Genomic DNA, 18,795 nt, shown 5'->3' on the forward strand with positions numbered 1-18,795 from the left:
CTACTAACAGAAGAAATGTGGGCCTTTCTCTCCTGACAGGAGAGACATGTTACAGTCAATTCATATATCCAGTTTCCTTACTCCCCTAGGGGCAGCTCTGCTCTCAGACACAGCCATTCACACAGGGCAGAGCACTCACCGACCTCGTCGCTTCTAGTTGCAGGCCGTTGTTTATCAGGTTTGATTCATATACTTGTCTCTTCCTCTGTTAAAAGGTATTGGACACTGTAAAACATCTGTTCCAAACTTCACAAATATGTACACACAGAAGAACGGAATTGCCTCCCAAAACAAAGAATGATTGGGTTGTTAATTCTATAGCCCACCTGACAGCTACTGTGGAGATAGGTTCAGTCCTCCCTACTAATTCATGCTGATCAGGTTTTTTTTGTCTGATATGCAATATTTCCCTCAAAGGCAACTGTGGAGAATTCATCCTCTTAGTTTCTGGTACATTACAGAGGTAAACACATGCCCCAAGTTTTGAAAATTTTGAAAACTATCCCTGAAATTTGTGATCTCCTTTACCTTTACTCACTACTTGAACTTCTGACAGCAGCATCCCTTGCCCTATTAATCTGCTTTCTAGAAAGTCTTCATCTCAAGTGCTTTCCATCCCACTTTTCTTTCAGCAACCTGTAACTTTATGTTTCTTTCACAGTAATCCTATGTGCTCAACACAGGGATTCAAACTGTAGTAGCCCTCTATATTTTAGTCCATGGATTACATTTCCAAAGGAAGAAGCTGAGAGCTGTAGCACTTGTAGAATCAGTGGTGCTATTCCAAGAGCATTCAATGTCCCCAGAAGTATACAAGTTTTCCTCAGCAAGGATTAAATTTGTGAATCATTTAAATCTCACTTCACAGTTACCAGCACTTGGCAGGTAGTGATTTACAAAAAACCTGAAATGTCTTTCCAATCTTGAATCTACTTCTCCATACACAATCTCCCTGCAAAAACCACACAGACAGCACCTTTCCCCTCAAATAAAAAACAGACAAGTCCATAAGGGATTTATAAGAAGTTTTGAAACTTCGTGTGAAGCAATCAAATTTAAGCTATCTGCACCAAGTGGACAGTTCCCCAATGAGTTATCTGTTTCTGCAAGCCAAGGACAGCCAGCTCTCCCTGACCTACAGACTGCATTTCAAAATATCAGCACAGGTAACAGGGGGCACCTGCAGGCAGCTGGGGCTGGAAGGTCTGTGAGGAGTTTACTGGATGGAGATGACTTCAATGCACTGGGGTCTGATAGCCTTATTCCTGTACCTGATTAGGCTAGGCATGCAATGAGGTTCTTGGAAGGACTTGGTGATACTACTTTCTTACTCCCATATTGCTTTCATGCCACTGGGCAATTTCTCTGTTGATTATATGTCCTTAAAGGATTCTGCATCTATCTCTACAGGAATGTAAAAGAATAATGGTCCAGTGTTTTTTGTCACGTGGTTCTCTACAGCCAGACTAACTGCCTTAAGATCTGTGCTTAAGATCCAGGCCTGTTGCTACTGTGATGGACCACAGTCAATGAATAACCACGTAGATAAAGTCTTAGGAACTCTGACAAGTATATGGAAATTGGTCTTTAGGACTAGACCCAAGGCCCATGCACTGTAGGGGCAAAAACCAGATGCTCCAGCAAAAAGGGCAAAAAATCTTCAGAAGTTTCTATAGGAACGGTTCAGTTGTACATCCATTCAAATTTCATCCAGTTCTTGAATATTTAAAGATGGTTGTAAGTCATCAAACAAGAAAAAGCTATTTTTCCGAAACTCTAGCAAGTCTTGGAATTAGTAATTGTAAAATTTAATAACAATATGAACTGCCTACCCCATTTATAGTTTGTTAGTTCTCAGCTGCAGCAGCTGCATGTGGCAATGGTCATGATGGGATAATTTTATGTTTTGTTAAAAGGTATTTTGTTATTGGTTTTGGGGTTTCTGCCAATTTTTTCCCAGTGAATAGCACCTTCTACTCAACTTAGGGACAAGAAGAGCCAAGTATTTCAATCTATTTTCTTCTCTCATCAATACTTATCACCTTTCTCCTTATTCCTTGTTTTTCTCAGGATAAAACCACAATCCCAAACCTTGACAACACCCTTCATGGAGATACCTCTGCATGTCTCATTAATTCACTTGGCAATTGCTGACAGTATAATGTTCTTTATATTTTTTCACTGTATATAAAATATTGAATATTTATATATGTGTACTATATAAATTCATGATGTATACATCCAATTATTTTCCTTGTACTAACAGCTCTAACTTAGAATCCCAAATGTGAATGACTGTTTTCCTTGCAGTAACATATTTCCTTGCATTTTTCAATATTCCATGGGTAATGGTGCTCTCCAGTCTCCTTCAAAGGTAAAGGTTCAGTCTTGGCTTCTAAGTAAACTACAAAATGATTTCTTCTGCAATTTTTGTTACATTAAAAATCAGCCCTCTTACCAGTTCATTAACATATACAGCACACAACAAAGAAGTAGTAACTCTTCTGCCATTTTATCCCACCTCTTTGCTTCTTCCATATTCATGTGGTTCATTCTAAAGTGAGTAATGCTGAATCGTGAAAATATTCAACCTGAATTCTGCTTTGTTTCAGGAAATAAAAAAGGCAGGGGGCTTTTTTTTTGCTTCTTCATTTTTTTTTGCTAAATAGCACGAAGATAGATGTCTAGCAATTCTAATTTACAGAAGTCTAATACTATTTTTTAAAAATCTTTTAATCAGATTCCTTTAATAATTTATTATGAGAAGGAGTTCCCAAAATTAATTTTGCCCTCAAAATCTTAGAAGAATATTGACAATATTAAGGTTTCTAATAATGCATCAGTGCAAGCAGTGAGAAACAAAGCCCTTGGGAGGCTTTGCTAATTAGGGGCTTTGCTATTTTATATAAATGATTGAATTATGCATATAATGATCTATGGAGGAGCTAGACTTTTACCCAGAGGAGTCTACAGTGGTTTTGCAGTGATTGGGGAATACAGCATATAGATATGATAGCTTAGGAGGCTGGAAGGTGGAGAGCATCCAAAGTTTATTTTAGTATCCAGCATTTTGCTCAGCTACCTGCAAGGCTAAGTTGCAATAATAAAGTAATCATGATAATGCTGCTGATTGAAACCTGACATAGGTTTTGATGATTGAATGGCTAGTCAATAGACTAAGACACAACAGGATGCATAATCATATATAGGAAGTGAAAGCAATGTGTAAGTAAATGACAAGTACTACAGGCAAGTAGAAGGGTCAGCTCTTGAGTGCTGCTTTTTTCACCATAGTGCTTTCATTGCCTGGTGATTGTCTTGCCAAGCTGAGGAGATTAAAAAGATTGTGGGTTTGGGAATTGGTATCAGACGAGTAGCAGTTTCCCCCCTGTGTTTCGTAAATGGTAAGGAGGATTTGCTTTGATTACAGTGACAGAAGAACACAAACTCATATCTTCATTAAGTTTCTTTTCTGCAAAGAGAAAAGTTCCCTAGAACAATTTCCATGTGGCTTCAGGGGGAAAATCTTAACAAGAAAAGAGTGCTTGAATAGCCACCTCTGTCTTACCTGACAGGCAACAGATAAATCACAGTCAATAAGAGAAAGAGCATGGGGCCCAAAGCCTCCCCCACGGAAATCAGCTGAATGGAATGGAGAGGATCACTGTATCAATATTAGCTGCCAACCCTCACAGCTTCTTTGATGGTATTTGGAAGCTTTCCTCCAAGTCCCAGTTGCCAGCACCAGAAAATTTAATTGATTGAGAAGCTCTGCTCTATAAGCTTCTTTCCCTGATGCTTGAAGATAATCATAAAAATGTGAAGCAGACATGCCATAAAAGATGACAAAAAAACCCCTCCAAAATCCAAACCCAAAGAACTCAAAATACATATTTTCTGAGATACCCTTTGATTTCAAGCCAGCCTTAAGGTTTTCTGAAACCTGATCCATTACCACACTGAACTGGCAACACTGCAATCCATCCTTGTCCTCAACAGTGGCTTCCAGTCACCCTGTTCGGAAAGACCCATTTCTGGTCCTATGAATGTATGTAGTAACTGCAGAGTAACTCCCTCCTTCCATCTGTCTTTGTATCTTTCTTTCATCCCTCCTTCCATTAGGTAAAGAAGTAATATTTGGATTTGTAGTTGTCTCACTAGCAGAGGTTTTATTTCAGCGAGGTCTGCTTGAAAACAATCCATCCAGCAGAGACAAGGGCAGGTGTCGCTGCCCTCCTCCCAGTACCAAAGGTCCATACTTGTTATCAGACATCCTGAGTGGGCCAGCTGAGCACACACACCACAGGCATGCACAGCCTGTCCTTCTCTACTGCCTCAAATCACAGCATAAAATGGTATCAAGGTTCCCTTTTTTCTGTAAACCCAACCACTGTTCTCTCACCACAGGTATGCCACAGTCTAAGCAGCGGATAAGTACAATTTGTGTTTGACAACAAGCTATTTTTGTTCTTTTTTGTGTGTTGTTTTGTTTTGGGTTTTGGTGGGTTGTTTGTTTGTTTGCTTGTTTTCTGTTGTCTATCTGAACTAAACAAGTCTAGAGGCAGGAACTGTTCATTGTTTGCTTATAAAGACAAAGTTCTGTAACCCTGCCAAAGTTCTCAGTAAGACTGTACTTAAGAAAATCCAACAAGATATGTGTAATCTCCAAGAATTATAATTTTCATTCAATTTGAAAAAAAAAAATCTATTTCTATGAAGCAAAAATTCCTCGATGGCTTGAAAGGAAGATCTTGCCCATATTCCTACTTAAGTTACTGACAAGTCTTTCTGTTCATTTCTGTTGAGGGGAAGTAGATGGACTAGAATAACACTCTGCATTGATTTATTTTTGGCCCTGAACTTTGACCTTCAACAATGAGTTCCTTGTGGACCCCAACAGATAAAACTGGCATTTGGGAGCATTCCTGAATGACTGGTGATATTTAAATGCTATTCTGATGGTAACCTATCCTGACAAATAGGGTACATAAACTGTAGGTTTAAAAGCCATGCTTTGGGCAGGAATTTCAATTGCTTGCAAGGTACATTTTCTGGAATCTGCTCCTGGTACTTTGATTTTTATTAGTGCTTGCAAAATTAATTATATACCAACTTAAAAAGGTTTGGAGTTTGAACTGAATTGCATATATGAAACTTATCTGCTAACTTTTGGATCTATAAATTATATTAGAAACTTCCATGAGGTTGCCAATTCATTAGACTTTGCCTCCTCTAAACCAGACTTCAGAAACAGATGAAAATAAGAGAAGCACAGAGTCAGTATGCATCTCCAAGAGCTTCAGAATCCCATATATTTATTGCTTCTATCCAAATCACATCCATGTACTTCCTTTTGTCTCTGTTTTCCCAAGAATACTGCTAATTAATTTAAACTAATGTTGGGCCATTCAGTTATAGTCATGCAACTTTTTTTGAAAAAGGATAGAAAGCCATTAAAATCCAACATAATGATAATCCCAGGATCTGATTCTTCTCTTGCCAGATGGATCTGTGCCCTGTTTCTCTGCATCCAGTAAACTGGATACCTAGTTTGTGGTCTAATTTTCAAATCCTTCTGTCTAAATTCAGTGAGCCTTTGGGGACTCCTCCACACTCAGTATCATACAAAACCACCCAGTGCAGCACCCAAACCATTTTACTTCAGAAATGTAGATCTACAGATGTCCACTGGCAATGTGAATTCCGAAGCAACTTCCACATCATGCAGTTGAGTGTGGTGCTGTGCACATCAGATAGAGTTTGTCCCAGTGACTACACTCCAGTCCCTAGATTTCATAGACCAGCAGCATTGTACATGGACAGTGGAAGCCTTGTGCCCAACTTCAGTGATGTAAGGATGTCACCCTACAAGAACAGATTACACTGGATTTCCTATTTTTCAATATGCTGAAGTTTTCAAATTCTGTGCACAATAAAGCTCTGGATAACAGCTCTATAAAACTGTCAGGGAAGTCAAAGAAAGAGTAGCATGAGCAAGGAACCTATTCAGGCTTAATGCACCTAAAATTACACAAGATACTACTCATAAAATTCAGCATTGATCATTGATCAGACAGTGATGTATGCAGTATTGAAAACTGACTGTAAATGACAATAATAATTGTTTTGGTTGTATTTCATCACAAGGGTAGAAGTAATTTGCCCCAGAAGAAATAACAACCAAATAAACAACACAGTCTGTAAAAACAAGCTTTCCAGTAGGTTTTATGCCAACACTGATGAAAACTGAGTGTATCTTGGGCTGCACCATCCCCACACCATTCTGGGAGCTGTGGTAGGTTAAAATATTAATTCTCTCCCCAGAATTCTAAGGATGCAAAACTGCACCATAAATGTGATCCTTTCAATCTCAGACCTAAGGTATACTTGTACAGTCCCCCTATGGCTTCAGCTTCTCCCTGTCCATGGCAATACTGGCTCTGAAAACTGCTATCACTGTTTTTTTGAGCTTCCTTCTGAGACAACCATGTCACCCCAATCATGTGTCTCACTCTCCTGGCAGTACTTCTGTCCATACAGGCTTTTTTGGCCACTTTCCTGCCAGGCTTCAGTTGGCTCTTGTTCAGCTTGCTGTCCACAGCGGACCATCAGGGCCTCTTCCACAGAACTGCTCAGTCTTTGCCTTATCTGATCATTGGTCTAATATGCTCTTGTCCTCACGTTTGCTGAGTGTAGGTAGACTGCTTCCTCTTCCTCAGCATACCACAGATTCAGTGTGGATCTTTGTAGAAATAAAACCTTTGAAAATAAAGGTTTTGCAAGCACCTAGCACAATATCCACAATCTCCTGCTCTAATTATTCCTTGTAAGTCATAGTTCTGGCTAATGTCTAACATTAAAGCTATACTAAAAATACTACTCCATTGCTCACATTTAATTTCCATCACTGTTTGGAAAAGATGCTCATTATATTTTTAAGTACATCTGGGCAATGGGCAAGTATCACAAACATAAATATAAAATGCTAATTGATAAAAACTATTCTTTGCAAAGGGGCAGCTTTTTGTTTCTAATTACCTCTTTGAATTAATTTTTATTGCTTATCCTGTGATCAAGTGTAATGCAACATCCACCCACGGCAGGACTCCCTCAAACCCTACTAACAACATTCCTCATGACTGTCCTGTTAATGCCAACAACAACATTGAGTAATGAGTATCAACCAACTTAGCTACAGGGTTTTTTACTCCTACTCTTCTCTTTCCTAACTGCAAATCGTTATTTGTATATGAGCTGCTTTCAGTGATATCTTTGTCCTTGCCTGTCTCTACCAGAGGCTGCTGATGGAATGTGCATTGTTGCTAAATCAGAGAAGGATGTGGGTGGGTGGGAGAGTAGAGATGCCAAGGGGCCTACAATCTCACAGATGCATATTTCTCAGACAGTTCATGGTTAAAATAGCTTTGTTTTGTTACCCTGTGCGCCATAATGAATGTAGTCCACTGAAGAAAAGATTAAAAAAGGATAATTAAAAATAATCTATTATTGTGGTTCATAGCTGCTAAGAGGCGTCAAGAAGTCACTGGTTATAGTCAGAAGTTTTTTGTAAGGGCCCTAGGGAGGGCCAAGCTGTTGAAGTGCCAAGATAAGGAGTGACATGGAGAAATTCTGGTGGCAAAATGATGTACAATTATTTCCCATAAACAACTTAGCTACTTCACTGGGCAGAATGTCAGCAGCTGTGTTCATAATGGTGATCTAGAGTACTTTGTCAGCTGCCTCCTTTGGGTTCCTCTGAATACTCTGATTTTAATACCAAAGTCCATTAGGGGCCAGAAAATTGAGCCAGTCTGAAGAACCTGGTGTCTCATTCTAACCAGGAACCTGATACCAGCATTTTTCTGCTCACATCTCCTAAAGGGCTCTCTCCCAGGAGGATGCTCTGAGGTCACCAAGAACGCTGACAGACATGATATGCTGTGCTCTGCCCATTTACACTGCAATCTACTGGCTTGATCTCACTCCTCTCCCCTGCTCAGTTTGACAAGCTTCAGCCTCCCAGGCCCCAGGACTACTCTGAGGATAGGACAATGCAATTGCTGTTCTGGTTGAGGACACTCTCCTTTCTGGTTATGGCTCTAACACCCAATATATGAAAAATAACTTACCTTTTGCTTTTTACGATCACTCCTCTTATGAGTAATTTTTTTACTTTCATCTTCATACACCAAAACAAAGTCAATTCTTCGCTGCCCATCACTGAAGAACAAGGAGTCAGGCTTATCATCAAAATCCACCTGGAGGGCAGGTAGCGTAGGTTAATATGAAGATCTTTACTCGCTAGTTCCTTACTTGCTTCCTGCTACACAGTATTTCAGTGAACATAGAAATTCAACATATATCAGCCTTGTGTAACAAGAAGTCTCAAATGACAAAGTTGTGCAGAGTAAAATGAAAGAAAAAAATATCCAGATGAATTTGTCAGGTCTCTGCATGACTTCAACAGAACTTTAACCTAATTTTCTTCTTTAAAAATGGTACATTAGCTTTTCACAATGGGAGAAGCATTGAGATGCAGCACCAGTATCAAACAATGCATATGACTAGTAATTTGTATGCCATCATAGACACATTGTTTGATAGTTTGTCTACAAGACATGACATTGCCTTTTGGAGGTCTCAGAATTACTGCATTCCCATCTATCCCCTTACCTGCCAGAAGTTTAAGCATCTCTGCAACTATTAGGAAAACAAAAAGCAGCAGTTTCATGCATGGTTATACCTGAACCCACTACTGCCCAGAGAACAAAGAACATGGCCAGGATGAACTCTCAAAACAGACACATACTATGTGGATTTTTTTCCCATTTTATTCGCAGTATCTCAGCAAGCAAAAAACCACTGTTGTATGCATTCATCCATCAAGTTATAATAGATGACAAAATCAGAAATTTTAATATATTCATAAGTCATTATCTAATCCCTGGAGGAAAGTAGGATAGATTGTAATATCCACTAACAACATCTTAATGTGTTATTTCATGTATGAAATGATACAGACATATTGTTGACAGGGAAACCTGAATGCTTGAGTAATGATTTTGTAGTTTCTTGGAGTACTCCGAGAGCACAATCACACATTAACAACCCCCTCCTTTCAGGTAACATATAGCAGTAATGTTATCAGAATCCTTCTATGTAATGAGCACCAACCTCTCAAGTACTTGGCCAAATCCATCCCACTAATGGGGGGCAGTGCCACTGAAGCTGATACATACCAAAAGTCTGAAATGGGACTCAACATGGCATCAGAGAAGGTAAGATCTCCAAGGCTGGGAAGACTCCCACATAGAACCTCAGAGGAGCCTTGGACTCCAGCTGACTGGGCATGCAGGGTAGCCCAAGGCAGGACCAGGTCAAGCAAAATGGCACACAATAATCTCTTGCATATGCTGTGGGCATGGAAAATATCCCCAGCTGTCCCTGGAATTTCCCTGTCCCTTTATGAGGCATGCTAGGTTAGGGTTTGAGAGCTCTGGGATGTTTGGTCCACAGAAAGGCCATGGAAATGTGGTTATGGTGTCAGAAACCCCTGAAATACAGCCTGAAATGATAGTTCACCAACTGTGAAGAACTGAGAAGAATGTAGTCTTCAGTCAGGAACACCTGAGTTCCAGGGAGCATTCAGTGTTTTAGGAACCACATGTGTCAGTGTTTCCAAAACAATATTTCCCATGTTTTTTTTTCTAAACCTCTCCCTGTAGATTATTTTGTTAGTGTTTATTGGTTAAGCCAAAACAGTCGGCCAAGATGTGTCTCCCCATAATTATGACAAAATTTCCGTAATTTAAATAAACTCAGGGGAGTTTAAACTTACTGTTTTTTACATCATATGTGCAAAGGCCAGGACCTGCTGTAAAGAGGTCTTGTTAACTTAGTTTCTTCAAAAGTCTGAGCAGACTCTAGAATAGAACCATTTTCTTTGAATTCCATCTGTGTGTTGAGATTTGTGACAAGCCTGACAGCAAGTAAGATGCTGACATACATGCACAAACACACATAAATATATATATTTATATATACACTGACATATGGGAAATATACACAGATATTTATGTTAGTTTCACAGCCTGAGCTAGGATTCAGATACTATGTGGGCAGTCACCAAATCAACATACAACTGCCTACTGTGAATAAAGTTTTAGGGAAAATAAAAATGTTTTAAATTTTCAGATGGCACCACCAGATCACAATGATACTGAGTATCTCTATCACCCAAAGCAAGTCACAGGTGTGAATTTCTGAATTGTTGAGAGCTGAAGTTGGCATTGTCCCATCAAGAAATCAGCATTGACCCCGAAAAATTTTCCTTCTGCTGAGGACTAGTGATGGGTGTGAAACACAGCCCTGCTGCTACCATTTCCAGTCTCATTTAAAACATAACCATGATGATTTAACATGCACTAGATTCCTACTGGGAGGAAAGCATCAACAATAGCCAACAGCTCCTGCTGGGAGACAGCTTGGGAGGTACTGGAGCAGCTGCAGAAGGGAGCTGTGGAGAGCAGAGGCCAGCAGGCACAGAGCCAACCCCAGAAGCTTGTGCTTCCCCCCAGAACCCCAGCAGGCTCTGTCATGGGCTAAAATGGCTTTGTGTTGCAATAATGGAAACAGAGCCCAAATCATGTGGTAACGAATAACAGGGGGAAGGGTTGCCACTGCATAAAGCACAAAGTTTTCTAACTGGTTTTCTTGTTCTTTGGAATCTTAGAAAGATCATTATAATAATTTCTGTTTAAAGAGATAGAGTTTAGTTGTGAAATGTAAGCACTTGAAAGCATAAAAGTAGTAACAGCTTTGAGGAATGTTTTTCTACACCTTTTTGTGCTTCTTCCTATATGACCTGTCCAAAAGATAGAGAAGAAAGAAATGGAAAATGGGAAACATCAAGCCAAGTTTTGATATAACAAGATTTGACCATAATTTGTATTTGCATAACTTCACTAAATAATTTTCCTTTAAATGTAATCTTTTCCAAGCCTATAAATGCAGCAATAACTGGCTTAACAATAATAATATATTAAAACTGTACATAGAACAGATATAAAAGCAGCCCGTTAATCAGTGTTCTGACTCATGAATTTACTTATATATGTGTTTTCATTCACATGTGTATGCAAATATAATCATATACATACACCTTTATATCTCTCTTCCTCAAACTATGCATATATAAATGGAATACAGCTAAAAGATTAGTAAATATTAGAGTGCACAAATCTAGGTACACAGAAGTTCATACTTATGAAGCTAAATTCTTAAATGCCATCTCTGTTGTTTTGATCACAAGGGCATTATTCAGTTGACCTATTCATAGACACTTTATATATCAATAAAATAATAAAGAATTGTCTCATTATGTCTGAATACTTAAGAGATCAAGATTAAGACCCACACAAATCAATTGTAATGTAACATTAAATGTTGTTCAATTAAAAGTAAGAAGGAAAATGCAAAAGAGAAAGTAATAGCCAAGTTTCCAACAGCCACATTAACTCACATGTGTGGTGTATCTTGTAATCCCTACTGGATGGCTGGTAATGAAACAGCATATATTATTCAACATCATTATCAGGGGAATGACAGGACTGGAAACCAAAAAGATGTAGTGTACTCTGAAGTTAGTAATTCCTTTGAGATAATGTTTAGTTTTTTGGGGTTTGGTTTCTTTTTTTTTTAAATATGTAATATTATGTGACAATATTACAAAGGGTAGTATCATACAAATGCATACAAGCTTGTGTGCATAAACATATAAGTTAATGGGGCTGAAATTCCAATACATAATTTTTCTTACGTATCAGTAGCAAATTATAACCCAAAATAATGAACAGGCCCACTGATACCTCTTTGTTTTGCAAGAAACAAACACTGTGTCTATTTACTGCACTATCTAATTTTCTTAGCTGCGGCATAATCACATTTTAAGCACTGATGGAGGCAATTGTTTTTGCACTCTACTGTTTTAATAATACCCTAGTGGACAGCAGGTTAATATTGATTAACATCATTAATAAATAAAAATTGTAATATATATAGCTGTGAAATACTAATTATATTTAGCACACCGTCCACAATGCTTCAGAACTCTCCAAGTGCTGTACAACCAACTGCTTGCATATCAATGGGAGACAGGGACCTATTAGTTGCTTTATTAACAGAAGAAATTTGAAGGAGAGGAGGACATGGCCATGAATAAAGCTTTTTGGAAGACTGGGAGGTTACACCTACATGGGCTAGCCTGGAAGCACGCTGAGCATGTGCATATGGGTGTACCTCTGCATTTGAGTTTGGAACAGGTCAGATCAGGTGAGCATCAGAAGCTCCTCACTCCAAGGAATGAGACTGGAGGAGCCTGTGGTAACAAAAAGCCCAGAAACATGTACTGTGCAGACACCACCTCCTCAGTGCCAAATGCCTTGTTGCACAGACCCTCTGCTTGGGCCCTCACTGCCAGCAGAGGTACACATAGGTTGTGGAATCCTGCTGGAGCTGAGAAGTGCTGCACTGATGTAGTCACACTGGAGGTGCTGGACATAAGCTGGTACTCCACAATGCACACCACTTCCTTTCCTTTCCACACCTTCTCTTCATCCTCCCTGACTCTGTCAGCCAGTGGCCACCTTGGCAGAGGAATAAGGAGCTTCCTGCACTCTCGTAATCCAGCACAAGCAGTCATCAGCCAACATCAGCTGCTCTCCCAGGCCCTGGGACACAGTGGCACTTGGAGAAGGGGCAAGTGGGACATGAAGACAAGCTTGCCCCTCTACACAGGTTGGTAAAGGCTGAAGTAACTGGTTTGGCTTCAAAAGCCCTCATCATGGAACAACCAGTCACCTTCTTGACTCAGAGCTCCTCAGGAGGGAGACTTCCATGTGCCCCTCTGCATGTAGGACTAGGCTTGCTGGTATCTAAGGAGAGTTGCTGTGTCTCACTTTAGAGACCGCACCTGTAGTCATGGCTACAAGTGATGCCTGCAGCTGAGGATGAAAGGAGACTATACAAGTGGAAAGCTCCCCTCAGCAACAGCAATGCTCCATGCCAGAGGAGGAAAAATGCTTGCGCTACTGAGAAACCTGATTACTTTTCCAGGCTTCTCTAGGTATTATATAGTTAAAGATTCAGTGGGGATAATGAGGAGAAGGGCAGCATGAAGAAAAATATGTGCACAGGAATTGCAGTTATTTACTATTTACTACATCCTGAACAAGCACAGTATTGTAAGCTGACTTTTTTTTTAATAACAAGAGATCCTGCAAGAATGATTTATCTAACTGGAAGGATAAAGGAAGTGCTTTATTTTGCCTGCATAAGCCTTTGGTGGGACTGTCAATAGCACCAAACGTAATCATTACCGGAGGGATAAACTACTTGTCTGCAACCTCACATAACTTTCAGATATGCTTCAAAACAGCTTCCTGTGGCATGCCAGGGAATAAATCAGTACTGGGAAAGAAGAGAACAGAGCTAAGTCTATGAAACATTGTCTCTGCTGACAAGGCATCTGCAAAAAATCCTCCTGCTGGGGCACAATGACAGTCCCATGGGGGACCCGTAGGTTGCACTTCAGTTGAGGGTATTACAAAGGCGAAAAATTCAGAGTGCCTGTTTAGGAGCACAGTTATTTCTCTGTACCTGTCTCAGGAAACTTCAAATCAAGTAAATAAAAAGCAAAAAAATATTACCAGGATATCATGAAGCATAATTATTTGTAAAGGATTTTTCTGAAGAAAATGTTACAGAAAGTTCTTCTTACTATCACAGACATGTAACAAGATTTTTATTACTTTATGTTCTGAGCAACCAACAGAGATAACTTTCTGACATTACAACCAACACTAACATTTATTTCTGGATGTCACTGATATATGTAAAATATAAGAAAGTACTGGAAGATATAAGTATATTTACATGTTGCATAACAATGTTGGTCTGCCTTGGGGGCCATGAAACTGTTGTGCTTTTAACATTTTCCCTTTTACTCATAGTTTTTAATAGCAATAGAGGACTGTTTTAGTTCTCTTTAAAGCAAAAATATACACAAGCAGTTACTCGAAGAAGGTTTCTCTTTCATTTCCTCAACATGAAAAAGGAGTTTTTGTTATGTAACAAAATTAAATAAATTAAGACTAAAGATAATCAGAAAAAATATGGGGTGTCATTATAGTCATACATTTCTGTGAGCAGAAAGCAGCTGGTAACTGGCCAGGCATTGGGATGCCTTGTCCCCTGAGCTAAGTTTGGACCAGACACCCACTTGACTTCCTGTCTGAGCGTCAGGTTGCTGCTGGCTGCAGAAGGAATTCCAGTCACTCCTGATTAGAGACCAAACAGCCTTACTTTTAAATAAAATGAAGAAAGTGCACTGATGAAAACCTGCTTTTCACCAACTCCCATCTTTCTGGGGTTGCAAGAGCTGGGCAATTCACTCATCTGGACTTCCCAGAAGCCTTCTTGCTGAAGAAATTGTACATGAGGGGGCAGCAGTAATAGACAGTTTGAAGAAATTAAACCTCCTCTTTGCAGATGTTGACCCTCAAAAAAAATCTTATTGTTACATGCAAATTCAAATTCTCTACCTATAAAGCAGACAAGCTGTAAAATAAAACATGAGCTGAAAAAGGCTTGAATTAATGATGTCTATGCAGTTTTATCTTCCTTGTACATATTTTTTATGATATATGATCTAATTGTACAATCACAGCACACAATTCTGTGGCTCCTTGTAATTATGCAACCTGCTCCTAGTTACAGAATACTCCTTATTTTCTTCTTTATTTAATGTAGTTTGTTCTTTTTTTCACACCACCTCTAAATAGCCCAAACACTTAAAATAAGGATTTTCTTCTCACTATGTCTGTGATATTCTCCTCATACAATCCCAATTTTTTGCAAATGTGGAAAACTTTAATTTTAAGAGAACCTTCAGGAGATAACAGTATAACTCTCATTTTAATGGTGATCCCATAAGACATCTAGACATCAATGCCAAAACCTGTGCACTGTCTCCTAAATTTGGACTTCCAGCTTGAGACACCAGAACAGTGACTTTTACCAGAGAGCTCAGCAATTCTTTCTCTTCTAAGAAGAACACACTCAATTCTAGGTCCATATGTCATGACTTTGAACTAATGCAAACAGGGCCACATACAGTCTCCTTTGACACTCTGGAAACAAATAAAAGCCAGCTGTGACTTTACAAGTCCAGTTATCTAGGACTGAACTCAGTTTCTCTGCTCATGGGAGCCTTTAATTCCTTCACTGTAATTTCCTGCCACATTTACACCTTGCTGAAGTACTACAAACAACATTCTCACAGAATCTGGGCTTTTTGAAGATAATTGTCCTATTCATGTGTCAAATGAGGCAGGGATCTTGTGGCCAACTTAGCATATGACCCAGTAACTAGAGACAGCATCGTAAGAAGAGCAGGACTGCTTCTGTAAGTCAATAATTTAATTAATTTTGGCTACTCCAGAATGACTTGCAAAATCAAATAAAATTTCCAGAATACTTCCAGGTACAAAGCAGGTTTTGACAAAAGGCATAGTACTTCACTTCTATTCAACCATTTAAGGTTAGTCTTCCCCTTTGTTTTCATTTCTAGCTACAATTAGTCCTCATGCATTTAGCAAACAGGTTCAGTAGATCTCAATTTTATCTTTCTGGCCCATCCAACTTGCTGAAACTACCCAGGGAATGACAAGGGAGGTCTGACACAGAAGAAGTTATGAAGAAGATGCTCCTAAAACTGAGCAGATATTACAACTGCTGGTAAACATGAGTAACCAAAAATAAAAAATGGTTTTGACTGCCAATTTTCAGGAGAAATAAAAATAAATTCTACCAAGATTGCTAGAGGAGACTGTTATAACCACAAGGTATATGACATTCCAGCTGTTTTAATGCTATTCCACTTCATATAAATACATTTTTACATGTAATGAACCACAAGTAGAGCCTAAGAAGGAGGGCACTCAGTTGAGAAATGGAAGGTCTTAGTTCCACCTCATACTTCCAAAAATGTTTAAACATTTTTCCAGACAATGATGCAGCTTCAAATGAAGAACACCCTGCTGCAAAATGCAAGGGAGGCAAGAGTATCCACAGCCCAGAGGAAACTCATTTCCTTTTAGCTTGGGTATTGTTTTTCTATGAGATTTGAGGCAGGGGATCTTGAGCTAGAGCCAGCAGCCTGCCATCTGCACAAAGCATTGGGTAAGCTGGGAAATTTGAACTTTGGATAAAGGGAATGGACACTCCAAGGTCTTTTTCCTTCTTGTCACTTCAGTCTCTGAAGTAAAGCATTTCTTGGTGTCTCCAAGCTTTCTGTAAAACTGAATCCTGAACTCACATGCCAATCAACTAATACCTGGGTGTGTATGAATTAACAGGGTATGTGTGTTTATATGTAGGGTGTGTTCAGAACTATTTATCCTTGTATACACACACAAGCCCTATACATTTGTGAACAAAATTACATAGAGGGAGGAGGTTTATAGGTATGTATTGGTTTACAGTGAATACATATGGAACATTTTTAAAGGAGTCGAGTGCCTGTGACAACCCATGTTTTCACACCCGAGTCAATGACTTCAGGTAACTTTAGGGAAATGGGGACAACAGCAACTCAGATTCAGTCACACAGATGAATTGCATGTGCTGGAAATGGAAAGGAATTCTAGTCTTCTGGAACAGCTACTAACTGTTGCATAGCTGTATGAGGATATATTACATGTAATCAAGGTAAAGTAAAGAAGTACCCACCCATTCAGGAGTATGAAGGTTTTGTTGATCCGGCACAGTTCCGTAAGTAGGAATAATCACCTGGTTCAGTTCCAAGACTAAAATTAAACATAAGATATTAAAACATTTTAGCATTTTGTGTGGTAGGGGGCTTTGGAGGGGCTTTGGGGATTTTTTTAATTTTTTGTTTTAATTAATGGTTTGTGGAGAAGGCACTTCATTGCACTTATTTAGTGTTTCAGAAATTGAATGATTGTGTCTCACACTTCAGCTACAAAAAGAAGGTGGCAAGGGAATGAAACACCAGGTTGACAAGATAATGCTAGGAGAGTGTTCTGACTGTTCTACAGTGATGTAAAGCATTCCTTTACCAGTATGTGCTGTTTAGTGTTTCAGAAACTCTGCATGCTCTAGGAGAAGTTAAGTTTACCTTTCAGTGAATAAGGGTATCAGAACTGCACCAATAACCTTAGTCCATGCCAACTGTACTTCTCATGCAATGACAAATAACAGTATCAGAAAACTGTTCACAAGTTCTGGAATGGGTGTGACACAGTCAATGATACTATAACATTCCCTCTGTAACACATAACCTAAAAACACACCTACAGTTCAACGTGTATTGATGCCTCAGCTACTGCTCACCCATTTCCCTACACCTGCTAAAAATGAACAACCTGCAAACTGGTTTCCTGAAAATCCAACATAAAATAAAATGACCAGTGAAGTATGCTACTACATGAACCCATTATCAAGCCCAGTGGGAAAACTGGCTACTAGATCAAGCACTGGGTAACACACAAAGTCATCCTAACAAAGCTACTGGGAATAAGTTACAGAAGCTCTGCAATTGCTGCAAGGTTTAGTTTCTTAATAACTATTTTAGTGCCTTAAGAAGAAGTCAAATAATATCAAGAGGCTGAAGATAACATCAGCTAGTCAAAGGGAGAAGGCTGCTTCCTGCCTATGCATGGCAGGCAGATGGATCCCATTTGTTATTTTCAGATCCTTAAAACAGAGATATTCTTAATAAAGTCAGTCCTGCACTGAAGAAGGGTCATGGATAACAATGGTTCCTAAGTGTCAGTGTTGTCTGGAAAGGACAGCCTCAACTTACCAAAAATTCTGTAACACTAAAAGAAAATCCCCCAAATCTAAAATAATCTCATCTATTGTACTTTTAGGATAGCCACATACCCATTAGATACAACGCCAGGACAAACATATCATATGCCTGGTTTTGTTTTGATTTTTGTTTGTTTTGGCTTTGTTCAGTTTTAGTGTTGGTTTGGTTTGGTTTTGGCTTAAAAACTTCATTGATACATATCCAAATTCTCAAGAAAATTTAAGAGGCTTTTTTTTCCACTGATGATGCTCATTTAAACCAGCTGAAGATACATCAAAATACCTAAAGAACAACAAGTTCACTCTTTACAAATTAACAGAATTCTCTCCTAGCCTCTAAGCAGCTGAATTCTCTGGTTTAATAGTTTGGTAGGAACTTTATCTCTCCTGTCATGATCGTATATGCTCCAGGGAGAAGACAAAAGCAAATCCATTACTTTTTTCTGATGCATTTGAACCATAACCCAAAGGTCTGCCCAGTTGAATAATCATGGTCTGTGAGCCCTCAAAAACATGAAGATCTTCAGAAATGTTTCCCAACATCTAAAAAAAGAGCAGGAAAATGCAGACCAGTGCAGCACAAAAACTTCACATGATGAGACCATAACATGAGGATTCAGAAAACACAAGCATCTCTCAGCAGCTACTGCAAAATTGCTGAATATGTGCATCTTTATGTTTTAATGGATTCAGCTTAGACTAGAGTGAGGAGGGCAAATACATATTCTTGACATCAGTGTAATGGGTATCTCCCTACATTTGTTAGGGCATTCTTTATTCTCTTTCTAGACACAAAGATATCCAGCTACAAAGTGCTTCTGAAAACCCACAGAAGAGGGAATGTCTCTGCCCATGTAAAATGGGCAGAGGGAAGGAGAAATAAAAGCATCTTGGTTTGAAATG

The 18,795-nt window shown here is 39.1% G+C and overlaps 1 protein-coding gene across 3 annotated transcripts in view; it reads right to left on the minus strand.

Moving 5' to 3' along the window:
- ANO6 (anoctamin 6) overlaps positions 1 to 18,795 on the minus strand; it is a 72,754-nt gene that overhangs the window by 29,581 nt on the left and 24,378 nt on the right. For 2 of the 3 annotated variants that reach the window (XM_071552349.1, XM_071552350.1), the window contains exons 2-4: positions 16,789 to 16,865; positions 8,130 to 8,258; positions 140 to 205 (exon numbers count right to left, since the gene is read on the minus strand). In XM_071552349.1, coding sequence (XP_071408450.1) covers positions 140 to 205; positions 8,130 to 8,258; positions 16,789 to 16,865 — 272 coding nt within the window. The remainder of the gene's footprint in view (positions 1 to 139; positions 206 to 8,129; positions 8,259 to 16,788; positions 16,866 to 18,795) is intronic. The other variant, XM_071552351.1, reaches the window with a different exon arrangement.

Source organism: Pithys albifrons, chromosome 3, assembly GCF_047495875.1.
Source record: "Pithys albifrons albifrons isolate INPA30051 chromosome 3, PitAlb_v1, whole genome shotgun sequence".
NCBI lineage: Eukaryota > Metazoa > Chordata > Aves > Passeriformes > Thamnophilidae > Pithys > Pithys albifrons.